The 18,268-nt window shown below is 58.0% G+C and overlaps 1 protein-coding gene across 6 annotated transcripts; it reads right to left on the bottom strand.

Annotated features, from left to right (window-relative positions):
• Positions 1–5,176: 5,176 nt before the first annotated feature.
• On the bottom strand, positions 5,177–10,149 carry TNFRSF13C (TNF receptor superfamily member 13C). Of its 6 annotated transcripts, none has more exons than XR_002515403.2 (4): positions 9,926–10,135; positions 9,381–9,620; positions 8,378–8,831; positions 5,177–5,531 (listed from the first exon to the last, which is right to left on the bottom strand). XR_002515403.2 is itself a non-coding variant. In XM_021921614.2 (4 exons), the coding sequence occupies exons 1-3, from the start codon at positions 10,059–10,061 to the stop codon at positions 6,593–6,595; spliced, it is 480 nt and encodes a 159-aa protein (XP_021777306.1). In that variant the 5' UTR covers positions 10,062–10,149; the 3' UTR covers positions 5,177–5,531; positions 6,550–6,592. The 6 variants fall into 6 exon arrangements, 4 of the variants coding, with proteins under 4 accessions (XP_021777306.1, XP_021777307.1, XP_021777305.1 ...); XM_021921614.2 differs by lacking the exon at positions 8,378–8,831 and adding an exon at positions 6,550–6,696 and having other exon boundaries at positions 9,926–10,149; XM_021921615.2 differs by lacking the exon at positions 8,378–8,831 and adding an exon at positions 6,558–6,696 and having other exon boundaries at positions 9,926–10,149.
• Positions 10,150–18,268: the final 8,119 nt, after the last annotated feature.

Raw genomic sequence — 18,268 nt, 5'->3', positions numbered from 1 at the left:
TAAAATATGCCACACTTTACATCTGGATTGCAACTGGTTTGTAGTTTACTTTTTGCCATCCTTAAACTTTTCGTTTGGCTGGGGGCAGTGGCTCACGCCTGTAATCCCAGCACTTTGGGAGGCTGAGGCAGGTGGATCATGAGGTCAGGAGTTGGAGACCAGCCTGACCAACACAGTGAAACCCCACCTCTACTAAAAATACAAAAATTAGCTGGGTGTGGTGTCGGGCACCTGTAATCCCAGCTACTGGGGAGGCTGAGGCCCAAGAATCACTTGAACCTAGGAGGCAGAGGTTGCAGTGAGCCGAGATCGTGCCATTGCACTCCAGCCTGGGCAATAGATTGAGACTGTCTTAAAAAAAAAAAAAAGAAAAAGAAACTTCTAATTTGTGATTCTTCCCAGAGCTTCTGAGCTCTACTTTCTGGAGCGTCCTTTCCTGCTTCCTTAGGTGGCATTCCTAGAAATGGAATCCGTGGCACAACCTGCACTGCTGGTATTGAAGTCCCCACCGCCCTCTGCCCACTGCCCTGGAGGCTGCAGGGGCTCTGACGGGGGCCACTTCTCCTACCTTTCCCACCAGTTGCTGAGCACTGGGTTGAAAGAGGCTTGTCTCTGCCCCCTTGGAACTGGGGACTTTTCCAAGTTAGGGTGACCCTGCTGGGTCAGAGCAAGTCTCCCAGTGCTCCCCCTTTCTGGACCCCCTCCTGCCCCCACTCTTCTGGTACTGGGTGCTTTCCTCATGTTGACCCCTTCAGGCCTTCAAATACATGTACATAGTGACAGCCATTTGTCCGATGAAGGAAGTGGATTCCAGCCCCTCCCAGTGACTGATGTCCAACCCCCAACACCCCCCCCCATACACACTCACACACACATGCCTTCCTCCCCGTCTCAATCTGATTCAGTGGTCGGTCAGCAGCCATAGGTAACCACAACTACTGGGTCTGTGCCAGGCACTGGATACCCTCTCCTCTCCATGGGAACACCTGGCCGCAGGGAGTGAGTGAAGCAGGAAAAGGCAGCTGCGAACACAGAGCCCAGCTGACCCTGACTGGCTGAGTCCTGGGATCTGATTGCCCATTCAGCTGACACTGCCCCAGGTGCCTGGCCATGTGCTGGGCGAGGGGATCTGGAGACAGAGCAGCCCAGCCGAGGAGTGACCCCTTTGCCCTGGACCCCAGGGTCTCTCACCCCATCAAGGCTCCAGGGCACCCACCCCTTATCTCTTCTGCCTGCCCCCCTCCACTACCACCAAGCCTGTGTCACCAAAATTCATCCATTGATCCAGGCTTAAAATAACCCCTGGCATCTGCAGTGAGCCCCGCGGGGCGGGCAGAGGAGCTGAGTCCCTGCTCCTGAAGGGCACCCGCCCCGCCCCCAGCTCCCAATGTTGACAGCTCGAGTGTACGGGTGTCTGCGTGTGCTTGGGTGAAAGCAAGAGTGTGCATGTCCAGGGCTAGCATGACTATGAGGGCCCTCCCTGCACGGTGGGCATGCGTGTGCACACGTGTGTCACACACATGCTCCTGTGCACAAACGGCCTTCCTCCATGTCTAGCCCTCACCTGGTGCTCAGTTCTGGCTTGGGAAGGCTGGGGGTCCTGAGAGGTGTGGACATGACAACCAGCTTGTGCTGGGCCTCAATGTCTCCATATTAGATGGTTGGTGACCAGTCTGCCAGCTCTGCTGAGCCCTGGGAAAGGTTTGAGATTTCCTAGAGAGAAACTCAAGACTCAGAGAGAGGAAGTGACTTGCTGTGACTGGCACACAGCCAGGAAGGGCAGGGTCTGGCCTGGAACCTGCACTATGAACCCTCAATCCACATTGTGGCCAGTTCAGCACACCCGGGAAGCACTCCTACCCCACGACAGGGCCCTCGCCAACACCTGACCCAGGCTCACCTACCCCCTGCCTGGACATGCAGGCTGTCCTCTCTTCCTGGAATCCCTTTCCAGCCCCACATGCCCAGAGTTTCTAGGTTTTATTTATTTATTTATTTATTTAATTTATTTTTTTGAGACGGAGTATCCCTCTGTTGCCCAGGCTGGAGTGCAGTGGCTCGATCTTGGCTCACTCCAACCTCTGCCTCCCGGATTCAAGCGATTCTCCTGCCTCAGCCTCTCGAGGAGCTGGGATTACTGATGCACACCACCACACCTGGCTAATTTTTGTAATTTTTAGTAGAGACAGGGTTTCACCATATTGATCAGGCTGGTCGTGAACTCCTGACCTCAGGTGATCCGCCTGCCTCGGCCTCCCAAAGTTCTGGGATTACAGGCGTGAGCCACCAGGCCTGGCCTAATTTTTGTATTTTTAGTAGAGACAGGGTTTCAGCATGTTGGCAGGGCGGCTCTGGAACTCCTGACCTCAAGTAATCGGCCCGCTTTGACTTCCCAAAGTGCTGGGATTACAGGTGCGAGCCACTGCGCCCAGCCTTTATCCTTTATTTTGGAGCCAGGCTGACAGGGTTGGAATTCCTGCTCTCCAGGGCCATTCAACCTTTCTAGGCCTCAGTTTTGTCATCTGCAAGATGGGCTACCGGCATTTTGGCAGGGTTACAGGGAGAAGCAGTGGGCCCCAGACAGGAAATACCCAGGTACATGTGGCCTGGTGGGAGTTCCCACTGAAGCCAGGCTGAGAAGACCATGACCGCGGATGCCACCCACAAGCCTCCAAGGCCTCATTCCTAAGCTAATTTCACTTCCATTTCCTCAATGATGCAGTTACCCAAGAGGCAGAGGTTCTTGGGGGACTCTGGGCTCCCTGCTGGTGCAAATGCCGGTACCAGGAGGGGTCTGGAGGGAGGGCCCACGGCTGTCTTTGTCTCCCGCGAGGCAACTCTGACTCAGGCTCCAGCTGCCCGTGGGAGGGAAGGGACGCCCGGGCTCCTGAGGTCGCCAGGGAGCGGCGAGACTGGGGGGCTGCGAGCTGGGGCTCGGCCCCCCGTCCTGATGCCCCCGACACCGTCTCCCCCGCCCGCACACCGCCGTGCCTCAGGATCAGCACTTTAGCTGTCACAGGTAGTCCCTCTGCCTGAACGCTCCCACGCGCTCCCCCTTCAGGACCCTCCAAAGCCCTCAGTGTACGTGCGAATCCGGAGCGGACACCGAGACCTTAGCGCGGGAACCAAGACAGGGCAGAGCTCCGCGGAGGCCACAGCGCGTGCACGGGGACAGGTGCGCCCTCCCTGCCAGTCCCCCTGCTCCTGGGTCGCAGTTTCGGGCGGAGGCGTCTCGCGTCCTCTCCCCTGAGCCTCGCCCTTCAGTCGGGGCCGTGGGCCGCATCCAGGCCCCTAGGGCTCGGGATGCGCCTGAGGACACGAACTCCCGAGGGCGCAGAGGTCGGGAGCCCTAAGCAGGTGCCCTTGGCCTTGGTCCTGCCCCTTATCCGGTCCCACGCTTTTTCCTCGCCCCTTGGCCTTGACCCCACCCCTTCGGCATGCCTCTGGCCCCGCCCCTTTCCGGCCACCTTGAGACTTGGGGTCCCTCAGCCCCGCCTCTCTTCTTGACCCCGCCCCTCGGCCGCCCCCCCCCCCCGCCCCCCCAGTCCCCGCCCCACGCCCAAACCGCCCGGGGCCGGTGGTGGCCGGGGCTGACTGCAGGAGCCGCTCAGAGACTCGCCCGCCCCGGAGTCCCTGGATTCGGGCCTGGATCTTAGATTATCCGCAGTCTAGGGGAGTGGAGAGATGCCCAAGGTTCACCTGGGTCTCGGGACCCCAGTAGCGTCCCTCACCCCGTACCCCACGCCAACCACTGAGCGCCCGTCTGAGTCCCGGGAGGAAAGCGCAGGGGCGGGGAACACTGGCACCTCTTTCCTCCCGGTTGCTCCCCGACTCTGCCCGCTATTCCGCTATTTGGGGCAGTCGTTTCTACCGCACCCCCGTTCTCTCCCCCCGCCCCCCGGGGTCATGAGGGCAGGACTAGGCCTGCTCACACTTCCCTGCTAGGGGCGTTCCCTGGCCCTGGCAGGGGTCCCTCTGTCCCTACATGCCACATGACCTCTTTAATCTTCAAGGACAGCTGGGTGGCCCTCAAAAGCCGCATTTTGCAGATGGGAAGAGGGGCCCAGAAAGTTGAGGCCCAGGGAGGTGCTACCAGCTTGTAGGGATAGTGCTGTGTTGAGCCATCCCTGCTGAAACGAAGGTGAGGGGCCTTCCTCCCTGGCCTCACCAGCTGGGCTCCTCAACCCCTCCAGGAGCCCCCAGCCTCTGGCTACCAGGCAGGAAGTGAAAGGGGCCTGCGGGAAGCCCCAGGAGGAAGCGAGACTTCAGCCAGCCCTGCCCCCACCGGCCAGGGTCCTGGGGACCTGGTTGAAATCAGACCCTCCTTCAGGAAAAGCTGGCCCGAAACACAGGCTTAGAGAGGGGCCTTTTCCCTTCCATTCCCACCCTGAAAACGGCCCGTCCAGAGTCTGTCTGGGATCCCTCTTACCGAAAAGAGAGACCAGATAGGGAGAAAATCTGAGTAGTGATGAAACCAAGGGGTGGGGCCTGGCATCAGTCCCCGAATTCTCCGCTCCCAAGGAGGGTGTCCGGGTCAATGACCTTCTGCTGGGCAGGCATGCCGGCCAGGCGTGGGAACCCAGGTTTCACCCAGCTCCACCACCCACCTGTTGTATCTTGGGCTGGATCCCATTACCTCACAGGGCCTCTCTTTTCCTATCTGCAAACTGGACCATATAGTCACTGCTCGTGGATGTGAAATGGTCCAGATTTGCAGGAGAAAAAATGGACCAACAGGGACCTTTAAAAAGGTCAAGGCTGGCGGGGCGGAGGCGGTTCTCAAGCCTGTCATCCCAGCACTGTGGGAGGCCAGGCGGGCGGATCACCTGAGGTCAGAAGTTCGAGACCAGCCTGGCCAACATGGAGAAACCCTGTCTGTACTAAAAGTACAAAATTAGCCGGGTGTGGTGCCGCATGCCTGTAATCTCAGCTACTTAGGAGGCTGAGGCAAGAGAATCACTTGAACCCAGGAGGTGGAAGTTGCAGTGAGCCGAGATTGCACTATTGCACTCCAGCCTGGGCAACAAGAGTGAAACTCCATCTCAAAAAAAAAAAAAAAAAGTCAAGGCCTTTGGCACAACAACTGTGCTGGGAAACAGAGACCCCTGCCCAGGACCATGTGGAAGGAGGCCATCTTGGCCACAACAGCAAAAACCAAAGTATCCAAATGCCCGGGTAGAAAACCTTACCATGTTGAAAACTTTATTGTGAAGTATTTAAAGAGAGAAAAACTTACCAAATATTAATATGATGGTCAAGACATGAATTTGTATGTATAGAATGATTACAATTATATAGAAAAATACACCACACACTCGAGGCTTGGGGTTACTGGACACGGATCATGTCTGCCCTGACTACATCATGGATTCCGGTCCAGAACTTCCAGATTGTCTACAAAATGCGCATCTTCATTCTTTTCATTCAAAAAAATTTAAGCAAACACAAACACCCCACCCTCCTCCTCCAGGTGCTCTTATAAAGATCAGATGAGGGATCGATGTGGCGGCTCTGGGTCTCAGTTTTCTCATCTGTGAAATGCATATGAGAATTATCTAAGGTTCTTTCCTGTCCTTCTCTGGGGACCACAGGCTGGGAGGAGAACCTTGCATCCAACCGCTCATTTTTCAGAAGACAAAACTAAGAACTCAGGGGAAACTTCCTACTGGCTGGCAGGGCCAGAGAGATGACCAAGGTTTGCATGTCTGGGCCCCAGAGGGTTTTCACCCACCTTCGGGGTTTTCACCTGCTGAGAGCTTGGAACCTAGTCAGCAAAAGATGGGTGATGGGGTCTCAGGAAGATGGGGGTGGAGTGTGGGAAATGGAAGAGAAGATGGGGTGGAGATGGAAGGGAGGAAGATGGATGGATGGATGGAGGACGGGAAGGAAGACGGGTGGAGACGGATGGAGGAATGGGTGGAGGAAGGACGGGTGGACGGGGTGGCGGGTGGGATGGAATGGACGGTGGAATGGGGTGGACGGGGTGGCCAGGAGGAAGACGGGTGGATCGGGTGGCCGGAATGGGTGGAGACGGCCGGAGGACGGTGGCGGGAGGACGGTGGCCAGGAAGACGGGTGGAGGACTCGGGTATGAAAGACGGGTGGAGGGGTGGGCCAGGAATGGAGGAATGGGTGGACGGGAATGGAGGAAGGAAGGGACGGTGGCCAGGGAGGAATGGGTGGAAGGAGGAATGGAGACGGTGGACAGGGAATGGAGGAATGGAATGGAAGGAATGGTGGAGGACGGGTGGACAGGGTGGAGGTGGTGGAAGACGGGGGTGGGACGTGGGCACAGGAGAAGCTGGGGTGGGAGTGTGTGGGCACAGGAGGAAGATGGGGTGGGACGTGGGGTGGGCTTGGTGAGAAGATGGGGTGGAGGTGGCTAGGAGGAAGATGGTGGGACGAAAAATGGAGGAAGATGGGGTGAGGTGGTACAGGAGAAAGATGTGGTGGACATAAAAGAAGGACAACTTGGTAGATGGAGTGGACAGCAATGGTGGCCTGGACTTGACCACCCCTCCCATACCTACTGGCTGAAATACTTGACTACCCTGTCACCTGGCTCCTTGGGGGCAGGGGCATCTGAGATGGGTTCACGGAGCAAGTAGCCAGGCAGAGACCTGGATGCAAGTGGCCACTGTCTTCTGAGTTGGGCACACAACAGGTCCTTGGGACAGGAAGCACTGAGTCCAGAGGCCTGGCAAGGGATAGGAGGGGCAGGAGAAGCAGGGGTCTACAGGCAGCTCTGGTGGCAGCTCAGGGGGAAGCAGGCAGAAAACATCTGATGCATGGAACAGAACATGCCCAGGGTCCAAGAGTGGAAAGACAGTGCCCAGAACTCCACCTTTTGACTCTTAGTCCAGTGCTCCCTTCCAAAGATGCTAAGCTGCAACAAGTTCCAAGGAAGCTGCCCAGGGTGGAGTCCAGCTCAGGAGGTTCTGACCCTGTGCAGGAGGGCAGGCAGGAGGCGGCTGACTGGGAGTGCACAGTGTCATCCAGGAGTGGAAAGAGACGGTCTTGTCCCCAGGCCCCAGAGCAAGGAACAGCTTGGGGCTGTAAGAGGAGGGAGCAGCTTCCACTGTGACAGTGGGTGACCAGGGGACTGGCACAAGATGGCCAAATGAACCCAGCACTGGGGGGCCAGTGCTTCAGGGGAACAAGCCAGAGAGAGAAGGGAGTTCAAGGAACCTCATGTCCACCTGGTTCAAGGTCACAGGCCTGCCCTGGCCTCTAAACAAAGGAGCCTCCTGTAGGTCCCAGCCCTTCCGTGTATATGGCTGAACGTGCTGTGTCTTGGAGCAGCTGGAACCTCAGGTGGACCCTGAGAGAGCTGCCTGCCAATATGTTCCTTCAGCTTGAGTTTGGAGTCCAGCCTTGGAGGCTGCGCATCTCCTCTCAAATGCAGGCTTGTGGCTCTAGAAGCTACCACTGTGGTCAAAATGGCATCTTAGGTTCTGGCAGATTGGGCCAATCTCAGGGGTTGACCCTGGGGTACAGATACCTGACAATCAGCAAAATCCAGTTCAATCTTTTCTCCTTTGTTATTTCTTAAAATAATCTTGTACTAAATCCCAAAGCAAGCAAACCCATGAACTGATTATGCACTGCCACCATTTGCATCAGTTTAAAAGCAGGACGGCTCTGAGGGCAGGTATTAAAGAAATAGCGGCCAGGCCCAGTGCCTCATGCCTATAATCCCAGCCCTTTGGGGAGGACTGCCTGAGGCTAGGAATTTGAGACTGGCCTGGGCAACATATCCAGACCTGTCTTTAAAAAAAAAAAAAAAGATTAGCTGGGCAAGGTGGAGCACCTGTAGTCGCAGCTACTCAGGAGGCTAAAGCAGAAAGATCGCTTGAGCCCAGGCTGCAATGTACTGGGGACCCATCATTGCACTCCAGCCTGGGTGATACAGCGAGACCGTGTCTCAAACAAAACAAAACAAAACAAAACAAAACAAAACAAAACAAAACAAGACCAGGTGCGGTGGCTCATGCCTGTAATCCCAGCACTTTGGGAAGACGAAGAGGGCGAATCACGAGGTCAGGAAATCGAGACCATCCTGGCCAATGTGGTGAAATCCCGTCTCTACTAAAAATACAAAAATTAGCTGACTATGGTGGTGCATGCCTGCAATCCCAGCTATTCAGGAGGTTGAGGCAGGAGAATCGCTTGAACCAAGGAGTTGGAGGTTTCAGTGAGGTGAGATCATGCCACTGCACTCCAGCCTGGCGACAGAGCAAGACTCGTCTCAAAAAATAAAAAAATCAAACAAACACAAAAAACTACCCAGCTACAAATTAGGCATCCTCCCACTTGGTCCTTTTTCAGATTCATTTTGGCTTAATGGTGCCTTCCCCATTTTAAAAGCGGTCTCTTACTCATAGTGCCCCAGCCTTTTGAAGGCACAGGAACAGGAGCTGGGCTACCACCTTCAAGGACTGTCAAAGATGGTGTGGTCTGAAGCCAAAGGTGAGCACACCAAACTCCATGGGGGCTGAACGCTGTGGTCTGTAGTGTCTGTGCTTCTGCAGGGTTAGCCTGGTCCCAGAAAGAGGGCATGTGCATGCTGGAGTGAAGAGCAAAATTTGATTTCCAAGCCCCTGGTGGGGGTCCAGAGGGAGGGCAGGGGCCACCTCCTGCCGGCTCCCTGCTATTGTTGCTCGGGGCCGGCCGTCTTGGTGGTCACCAGTTCAGTGGAGCCCAGCTCTGTGGCTGGCACAGGGACACTGTGGCCAGGTGGGGTGGTTCCTGGGTCTTCCCCAGGAGGAGGCCAGGCAGGAGCTGCGGCATCAGAGATTCCCGGAGACAGAATGATGACCTTGTCCAGGGGTTCTGGGGCAGGGCAGAGGGGATAGAGGCTCGGTACTGGGTCACAGCCTTCTCTCCCTCCCCTAGAAGACTCCTCTGGAGGGGCAGTACTCCGTCAAATGAAGCCCACTGCAGGGTGGGGAGGGGTGGCACATGGCTGACCCTGAGTTCAGAGGTCTGTCCAGTGGGGAGCTGGCAGGGCAGGGAGTTGGGGAGCTGGGGCTGTCTGGCAAACCCTGCAGGGATTTATGGGGGAATCAAGCTCCGTTAGACTCCCAAAGGGCAGGACAGGCTCCTCCTTCAGACGGGGCCCCCTTCCTGCGAACTGTCTCTTCCTCACACTGGGGTATGGCAGGGCAGAGCTGTTCCTGGCTCCGACCAGGGTCTCAGGCGCAGGACTATGTCTCCGTCCCCAGCCTGAGCTCCTCAGAGCAAACTCTTTTCCGCTCTCTGTCTCCGTTTCCCCTAACAGCCCATCTCTACTCCCAGGGGCCATGCATCACCCCCTAGGCCGTCCCGACACCCCAGCCCCTGTGCCCCGCTCGGACTGGTTCCGCTACACACGGAACTCACCGTCCTTGTCCTTGTCTCCGTCGGGGGCCTCTGCGGAGGACGCGCCGCGAAGCCGCCGCTGTCGCCGCCTCCAGCTCACCAGGCCCACCAGGACCAGCGCCAGGACCAGTGCCAGGCCCAGCAGCGCGGGGGCGCCGAAGAGCAGCCCGGGTAGGGACAGCGCCGCCTCGCCGGTCCCCGCGCCCACCGACTCCTGCGGCTGCAGCGCCGTCCTGGGCGCAGGGCTGCTGGCCGGGGCTGCTGCGGGAGGGGACAGGGAGGGAGGGCAGGGGGCCGAGGGGAGGGAGGAGCGGGGACGGGGAGGGGCGGAGGGGGGCGAGGCTGGCCGGGGAGGGGAGGGACAGCCGGAGGGGGCGGTGGACAAGGGGAGGGAGAGAGGCGGCGGTGAGGGCCGCGCGGTGATGGCGGGCCCCTCCAGGCCCTGCCCACAGGGTCCTTTCAGCCCTCAGCGCCCCCAGGGGTCGGGGCTCTGCCTTCGCCGTGGCGGTCGGGGCCCCGTCCTCCCCGCGGCTGCCGGCGCTGCGCGCCCGGTGGGTCCTCCTTACCCGGTTTCGGCCGTGGCGTGCGCAGGAGCCCGCAGGCCACGCAGTGCCGGACCAGCAGGTCGAAGCACTCGGCCGGGACGCAGGGCGTGGGGGCTGGCGCGTCCCTGCCCCGCAGGCTCCGGGGCCCTCGCTTCATGGTGCCGGCGCCTCCGCACAAGCCGTGGGGACTGAGGCTGAGTGGGCCTCCGGGGCCCTCGGGGAGGAAGCGGGGGGGCGGGGGGAACACTCTGCCCTGCCCTGCCCCCGCCTGCTGGGTGGGACCGAGCTCTCCTGGGGCCCCCCTTTCTTTGTTTCTTTCTTTCTTTTCTTTTTTTTTTTTTTGAGACGGAGTCTCGCTCTGTTGCCCAGGCTGGAGTGCAATGGCGGCTCACTGCAAGCTCTGCCTCCCAGGTTCGAGCAATTAGCTGCCTCAGCCTCCTGAGTAGCTGGGATTGTAGGCGCCCACCGCCACGCCCGGCTAATTTTTGTATTTTTAGTAGAGATGGGGTTTCACCATCTTGGCCAGGCTGGTTTTGAACTCCTGACCTCGTGATCCACCCGCCTCGGCCTCCCAAAGTGCTGGGATTATAGGCGTGAGCCACCGCGCCGGGCCTGGCCTCTCATTCTTCCTATGGTTCCCCAGTTCAGTCACTCAACCAGCACCGCCTGGGTGGGCCCTCTGCTGGGTGCTGGGACCGTCTGGGGGCAGACCAGAGCCTCCTCTTGGGTAGGGAGGTGGATGGAGCCAGGACACAGACCGTGAGTGGTTCCTCTGCTCCCTCTAGCCAAGGCTGCTCCATGACCTCGGATGCTTCCCCACCATCTCCCCCACCCCATTTGTCTCCGCTTCTAGGGAGTCCTCCTGCCCTTCCTGGACAGAGCCGGTTGGGGACATCAGACACCTGCTTTTTTTTTTTGAAACGGAGTCTGGCTCTGTACAGTGGTGCAATCTCGGCTCACTCTAACTTCTGCCTCCCATATTCAAGCGATTCTCCTACCTCAGCCTCCCAAGTAGCTGGGATTACAGGCATGTGTCACCACGCCCGGCTAATTTTTGTATTTTTAACAGAGACGGGGTTTCACCATTTGGCCAGGCTGGTTTGGAACTCCTGACTTCAGGTGATCCACCCTCCTCGGCCTCCCAAAGGGTTGGGATTACAGGTGTGAGCCACAGTGCCCAGCCTGACATCAGACACTTGTACCAGTCCCAAGTAGCATGTGGGTCTGCCCCAAGGGAATTTCACACTTGTGCTGATGGGGGAAGACAGCCTCGCAGCAAGGGTACCAGCTCATGTCATCCTGGAAGGTGGGCTAGAAGGCTTCATGGAGGGGGTGATGGTGAAGTATTTGCCAGATGGAGTGAGGTCTAGGGAACAGATGGGGGTGAAGGCCAAAGGGGAGCAAATGCTTGGAGGCCCAAACAGGAAGTCCAGGGAGTGCTGGGACCAAAGGGCTGGACTGGGGCCTTATCTAGCACATTAGGGAGCTTGGACTGTGGCTGGAGGACACGAGGGAGCCACTGGGGCTTTGTGCAGGGAGCACCCAGGAAGATCTGCCTATGAGCAAGGGACCTGTGACTGCAGTGGAGGGAAGCCTGCCCATACTGGCTCCTTTTCTCCACGGCTGTGTGTCCTCTCCCGCTACCTCTGTCTCTCACTGCGGGTCTCTCCTGTCTATCTCTGCTCCCCAGTGTTTGGGGTCCCCAACTGTCTGTCACCTGTGTCTCAGACTGAGTCTCAGAATCACACACAAGCCCCCTCAGCCCTCCTGGTCACATGCTACCCCCTCCCCAGGGCCAGGGCTGGAGGGGCCTCAGGGAGCTCAGGGCTGGGAGCATGGGGTTAAATGCCATGCGTGCCACCCAGATCCCTAAGCACTCAGGGCTGGGGGAGCACAGTCAGAGGAGAAACTCAGGGGCTGGGGAGGGAGCTTGGGGGCAGAGGGAGACCCTGAGCAGCAGCGAGGGGGTAGGCAAACACTCTAGGCAGAGGGCAGCAGGGGCTAAGACTTGGAGAGATGAAAGGGGAGCCTAAGCTGCTCTGGGGGCAGGCATGGCCACTGCCACAGGGGATGCTGGGATGGAGGAGGGAGCACCTGGGTTGCAGATGGGCAGGGCACCAGGCCCTGGGCAGTGCAGAACCTGGGGGTGTCTGGGTAGGAGAGAGATTCTGAGCCGTAACTGCAAGGGACCCTGTCTTTGGCACTGTGGCCCATATCCAGGACTGGTGGCCCAGGGCAGGGGATGATGCAGTGGCTGGCCGTGGAGTGAGGGGAGCAAGGCCGGCCGCCAGGTTTCCAGCTTGGGAGACCCTGAAAGTTTACAAAGAACCCCAGTCAGCCAGCCCTGACTGGTGGGCACTGGCCCACCCCTCTCCATCCCCTGCACATGGGCCAGCAGCTCCCAGGCAGGAAGGTGTGGGCGGAGGGGAGCTGCAAAGGAGAAGTGGGGCTGGGGGCAGGTGTGGGTGAGCGTGGGTGTATGGTGATGTGGGCGTGGGGGCAGGTGTGGGTGAGAGTGGGTGTACGGTACGGGGATGGGGGACAGGAGCCTGGAGGGGAGCCAGGGCAGGGAAGGCCTCTCTGTGGGGCAGAGGAGTGGGGACAGAGCCAGAAGACTGAGCCATAACCCTGCCACCCACACGCACATCCATCCCTGTTGGTGCTGCCATTACCCATTAGCGAGGGCTGCAGAGACCTGAGTACCAGGCGGCTCATTTAGCCCTTGTGCCAGCCATGTTGGCAGGCTGAGGTTTGTGGGAACCCAGGAACAGGGAACCTGTCCCTGGAGAGGGTGGCTCAGTGAGGCCAGAGTCGGGAGAATTTACAGGAGTTAGGAGGAGGGGGTTTGCCTGCGCCAGGTCTGCGTTTCACAGTGGAAGCGCTGGCTACTCTGACCCCCAGCAGAGACTGGAGGAGGCTGCTCTCAAGGCCAGAGAGACTGGGAGGGCTAGAACCCACTGTCAGAGTTCCAGGGTCCCTCACCTTGGCCAGAGAGGGAGGCCAACTGCTAAGAGCAGCAGACGCAAATGAGACACCCACTCATGTGACACAGATGTTTGCTGGGAGCTTCCTATGTGCTGGGCCAGGTGCCGGGACAAAAGGCCTGCAGGATTCGTGTCTGTGTTGTGTGCAGGTGCCTGGCCTCACATGAACCTTTCCACTTGGGCCTGCTAAATGGGGTGGGGGGCTGCAGCAGGCCCTGTGTCGCTGCTTGGATGATAAAACAGTTAAGAGGAATTCACAGTCAGACCAATGTGGGGAATTAGTTTATTCCTCAATGTATTCTTTCTTCCCCCATAGCTTTTTCTTTTTTTTTTCTTTTGAGACGGAGTCTGGCTCTGTCGCCCAGGCTGGAGTGCAGTGGCATGATCTCGGCTCACCGCAACCTCTGCCTCCTGGGTTCAAGCGATTCTCCTGCTTCAGCCTCCTGCGTAGCTGGGATTATAGGCATGCGCCACCATGCCTGGCTAATTTTTTTTGTATTTTTAGTAGAAATGGGGTTTCATCATGCTAGCCAGGCTGGTCTTGAACTCCTGACCTCAAGTGATCCGCCCACCTTGGCCTACCAAAGTGCTGGGTTTACAGGCATCAGCCACCACACCTGGCGTCTTTTCTTTTTTTTTGAGACAGAGTTTCACTCTTGTCGCCCAGGCTAGAATGCAGTAGTGCGATCTCGGCTCACTGCAACATCCAACTCCCAGGTTCAAGCGATTCTCCTGCCTCAGCCTCCTGAGAACGTGGGATTACAGGCACCTGCCACCATGCCTGGCTAATTTTTTGTATTTTTAGTAGAGTTGGGGTTTCGCCATGTTGGGGAGACTGGTCTCGAACTCCTGACCTCAGTTGATCTGCCAACTTTGGCCTCCCAAAGTGCTGGGATTACAGGCATGAGCCACCACCCCTGGCCTAATTTCTTTATTCGAGTCTTTTTTTTTTTTTTGAGATGGAGTCTTGCTCTGTTGCCAGGCTGGAGTGCAATGGCACGATCTCGGCTCACTGCAACCTCCACCTCCCGGGTTCAAGTGATTCTTGTGCCTCAGTCACCTGAGTAGCTGGGACAACAGGCACGTGCCACCACGCCTGGCTAAGTTTTGCATTTTAGTAGAGACGGGGCTTCACCATCTCTACTGGTGATCATCTCTATTGGCCAGGCTGGTCTCGAACTCCTGGTCTCAAGCGACCTGTGCACCTCAGCCTCCCAAAGTGCTGGGATTACAGGCATGACCCATCGCGCCCGGCCACCATACTCTACTTTTAATTCACTGTATACTCTTTTTAAAAAGATAATTTTGGGCCTGGCGCAGTGGCTCATGCCTGTAATCCCAACACTTTGGGAGACTGAGGCGGGTGGATCACCAGAAGTCAGGAGTTTGAGACTAGCCTGGTCAACATAGTGAAACCCTGTCTCTACAAGAAATTAAAAAAAAAAAAGAAAAAAAAATTAGCCGGGTGTCGTAAGGGGCGCCTGTAATCCTAGCTACTCGGGAGGCTGAGGCAGGAATTGTTTGAACCCAGAAGGCAGAGGTTACAGTGAGCTGAGGTTGTGCCACTGCACTCCAGCCTGGCTGACAGAGTGAGACCCCACCTTAGAAAAAATAAATAAAATAACAAGATAGTTTGGGGTCTTCGGAGAGAAGGGGGTTTCTGTCGATTTTTGTGCCCCCAGTTGTCCTGCAAACACCCTCACAAAGAGTCGGATGCAAGTACTATTAGGACATTTTCCAGATGAGAAAACAGAGGCTTCACGGGGCAAGGGCCTTCTCGAGATGAGCCAGCAGGTGGGAGGGGCCTACAGGGGGTCTGAGTCCACCTGACTGTGAAGCGTGGCGTGGGCCCTACGTGCTTCGGGGACAGGGTTGGGGAACGTGAGGGCACTCTGGGGATGGGACAAGCACAGTGTCACGGGGAGCAGTCCTTGGGGACAGAGAGGCCCAGCCCCCCAGATCTGGATGTGAAACTGCTCTGGGGCCTGGGATGCACTCTGTACTTCAAAATCAGTTTTCATTATAATTATGCAGTAGTACCTAAACACGTGCTCAGGAAAAACCTGCAAACAATACAGAAGTCTGAGTGACAAAGGGCGTTTCCCCACGGTCCCCAGAGGGAGCCTCTGTTTTCCCTTGGGAGCCTTTCTTCACTGCCTCGTCCTGTGCCTTTGCCCCCTTGTGTAGGTGTATACAGAAACAGCTTTTCCCGTGTTCCAGGAATGGGTCAGCAGTGGAGATGGCTCTGCTGGCTGGGTTGGGCCTGCAGGGCTTCGAGTCAGCTCTCTTCGCTCCATCTTGTCTCATGACACCACCAGGACCACCCCTTGTGGTTATTTCCTTTCCCTTCTCCTGTATTTAAAAGCCCCCACAAACAAGGACAATGCTACCAAGTACCTCTTGCTGGGGACAGAGGAAAGGACGCAGTGTCATGAGCCTCGGTTCATTGGGAGAGGGGCAGGAGTGGCCAGGGAATCAGTACAAAGTCCTGGTGAGGCCAGAGCAGTGTGACCCAGAGGCAGAGCTCTGGGAGTCCCCGGTCCCCTTCCTCCCTGAACCCACACCAGGGGAGGGCAGGAGGCCATGCCCTTCCATGATGCAGTCACCGATCCTTGCCTGGGTCTTCATGGGCTGGAGCTGCCTCTCCTCCAGCCCCCCACTCCATGCACAAGTGCACACACACACACGCTCCTGCACTGTGGGCAGGAGTCTGGCCAGGGCACCCCAGCCACTCTCAGCATGGGCCCGGGATAGAGGACATGGCCCTCCATGTGAGACTAGAGAGCAGACTACAGTCCCTTAGCCACAAGGAGCAGAACCCCCACCTCTTGGGGGCCAGGTGTGTGAAGTGGAAGGAGGCTGTAAGGCCAGGGTGGGCAGGGGGGAGAGAAGTAGGGGGCCCCCAGGGCCAACCTCCCAGGCCTTATTCAGGGTACCAACAGGAAGACCGTTGTGAATGCACAGGCCGACTCCTGTGCAGATGCCTCCCTGTCACTCGCCACTCACTCACTTAGCACCTACCAGGCACCAGGAGCTGTTTTGGGTTCTGGGGAAATAGCAGGGAAGCAGAAAGGAAACCCAAACGGGACACAACATAGTGGGCGGGGAGGTAAGGAGTGCTGGGGAGAAAAAGTCAGAAGGGCGGGGTGCTGGAGGGTCATGGGTGCAATTTCACACAGGGGAGTCAGAGAAGGGCTGGGGGTTGGCGACCTCAGAACAGAGGACAGGGTGGAGCGATCCCCAAGGGTGTCTGGGGCAGGGAAGCAGACAAGGCCCAGTGACCAGGAAAAGGGCGGTGCACAAAGGGTCTCCCTACCCAGCCAGCTCCTCCCTCAGCCCTGTGTGGGGCTGGCACAACTGGTCCCATTTTACAAAGAGGGAAAGCAGGCTAGAGAGCAAAGGGGCCCGCCAGGCAGCCCCTGAGCCTGCCACACTGCACACCCCAGAGTGTCCTCTTCCTGTGTGTGGACAGTGGCAGGGAGAGGGGGTGGGGCTGAGGCCCAGAGGTCTGTGTCCTCACAGGGAGGCCGGCCAAGCATACTGGAGGAGGAGGGCTGGGGGACCCCTTGGGCCTGGCCAGCTCGCAGGGGCTCCAAGTACAGCTGGCATCCCCTTTGATGGAAGAGGGCGGTCCAGGGAAGGCTGCCTCCTGTGCAGGTCTGGGGCTCTGGGAAGTACCCACCCACTCTCCCCCAGGAGCTGCCCTCAGCAGTCCCCGGTCCACAGCACCATACTCAGGTGGGACCCGCAGACTTAGGGTACATGACCTGGCAGCCCACCCCACTGTCTCCCTCAGCCCACAAGTGTGAGACTTTCTGTCACAGAGACTCTGCCTATGTCCTTCTGGCCCCAAGGGACACTGGAGGGAAGGGGCTAAGCCAACAGAACCTTCCAGAAAAGGTCCCTTTGTGCTCCAGCCCTGCCAGCAGGCCTGGCCCAGCACCCCTGGTGTGTGTGGGTTGGGGGACAACTGTAACAGGGCGTTGTCTCAAGAACCCCCCGGCTCTCCTCGCCCACCAGCCTGCCAGCCTGCACCGAGCCACTGTCTGTGGAGGGTGAAAGGGCTGGCAGGGAGTCAGGCTCTTCAGTTTCTCTCCGAGCCTCACAAGACCTGAAGAGGGGGGCAGGCAGTGGGGCTTGGAGAGGGAAGTGGGCTGCCCCAAGTCACACTGCAGATCGGCCACAGACCCCAAGTCGATGGGACCCAGAGGCTGGGCCTGTTCCCACTGCACCACTTCCCCTCTGCAGCCGGGCTGCTCCTGCCTCTGCTCACCGGGGGTGCAGGAGACAGGGGGCCCAGGCTGCAGAGCCCCTCCTTGCTAGGAAGGTCCTGCCTCCTTGGCAGGGATGGGAACACCATCAGATTGGGGCCAGGACACTCAGGCCTGGACCACTGGCCATGGAGAATGTGAACTCTCCAGGGTCCCAAGGACTGCTCATAGCCAGGTGGACTGAGGGGGACAAATGAGTGTGTGACCCCCAGTCAGCTCTACTCCTCTAAGAGTGGGGCCCAAACACCACCTTCCTTCCGGGTTATAGGAGCATGGATGAAGCAGCTTCCAGGCCCAGCTGAAGAGGCGCCGCCTCCAGGAGCCTCAGCCCCCCGTTGCCAGCCTGTAGGCTGGGAATTCTTGTAGGGGGTTCTTGCCTGCCTTCAACAACGTCCTCCAATGTGACCACATCATGACCATGGCCACCCTGAGACATTTGACATTTGTTTAAAGCTTTATGTTCAAAATAATGGGCTTGAGGCCAGGAGTTTGAGACCAGCCTGGGCACCATAGCAAGACCCCATCTCTAAATAAATACATAAAACAGTGGCGTCTTCATTGCCAGTCCTCAACCAGCTAGGAAGAAAGGCATCAGTTAACCTGGTGGCATGCTACAGCTGAGGAACTGAGGCTTGCCAAGGGTGAGCGACCTGCCTGAGGTCACCCCACCAAGCAAGCAGCCAAGCCCAGCCGCTCCCATCTCCCTCCACCTCACCTCAGTACCAAGCACCAATTCCGGCACACACTGATCTTCCATTACTTCCCTCAGCCAAACTGTCTCCTGGACAATGCCACTGGGTCTCCAGATGGCACGAAGCAACCCCACTCTCTGGCCACCCATCCCCCGCCGTCCAGGGACAGCAGGTCTGAGGGCACCTGCCTGCCATTTAAGTGTGGCTCAGCTCTGCTGTGAGGCAGGGGCAGGCCAGCCCCCAACTCTAGAGGGGAGGCCTCTTGGTTCCAGGGCCCCTGCCAAGCTCGGCTGGGAGCTGGCGGCAGTGACAGCATTGTGTTCCCCAGTGCTTGGAAGGTTCCCAGACCCTTGGCTGGAGAATGCAATGCCACTTCTCTTGTTAAATGGTACCAGGTGGCAAGGAAAATGTGGCACA

The sequence above is a fragment of the Papio anubis genome, chromosome 16, assembly GCF_008728515.1.
Source record: "Papio anubis isolate 15944 chromosome 16, Panubis1.0, whole genome shotgun sequence".
In the NCBI taxonomy this organism is placed as follows: Eukaryota; Metazoa; Chordata; class Mammalia; order Primates; family Cercopithecidae; genus Papio; species Papio anubis.
Note: the sequence above shows the minus strand (reverse complement) of the source record. Positions and strands in the feature narration are given on the sequence as shown.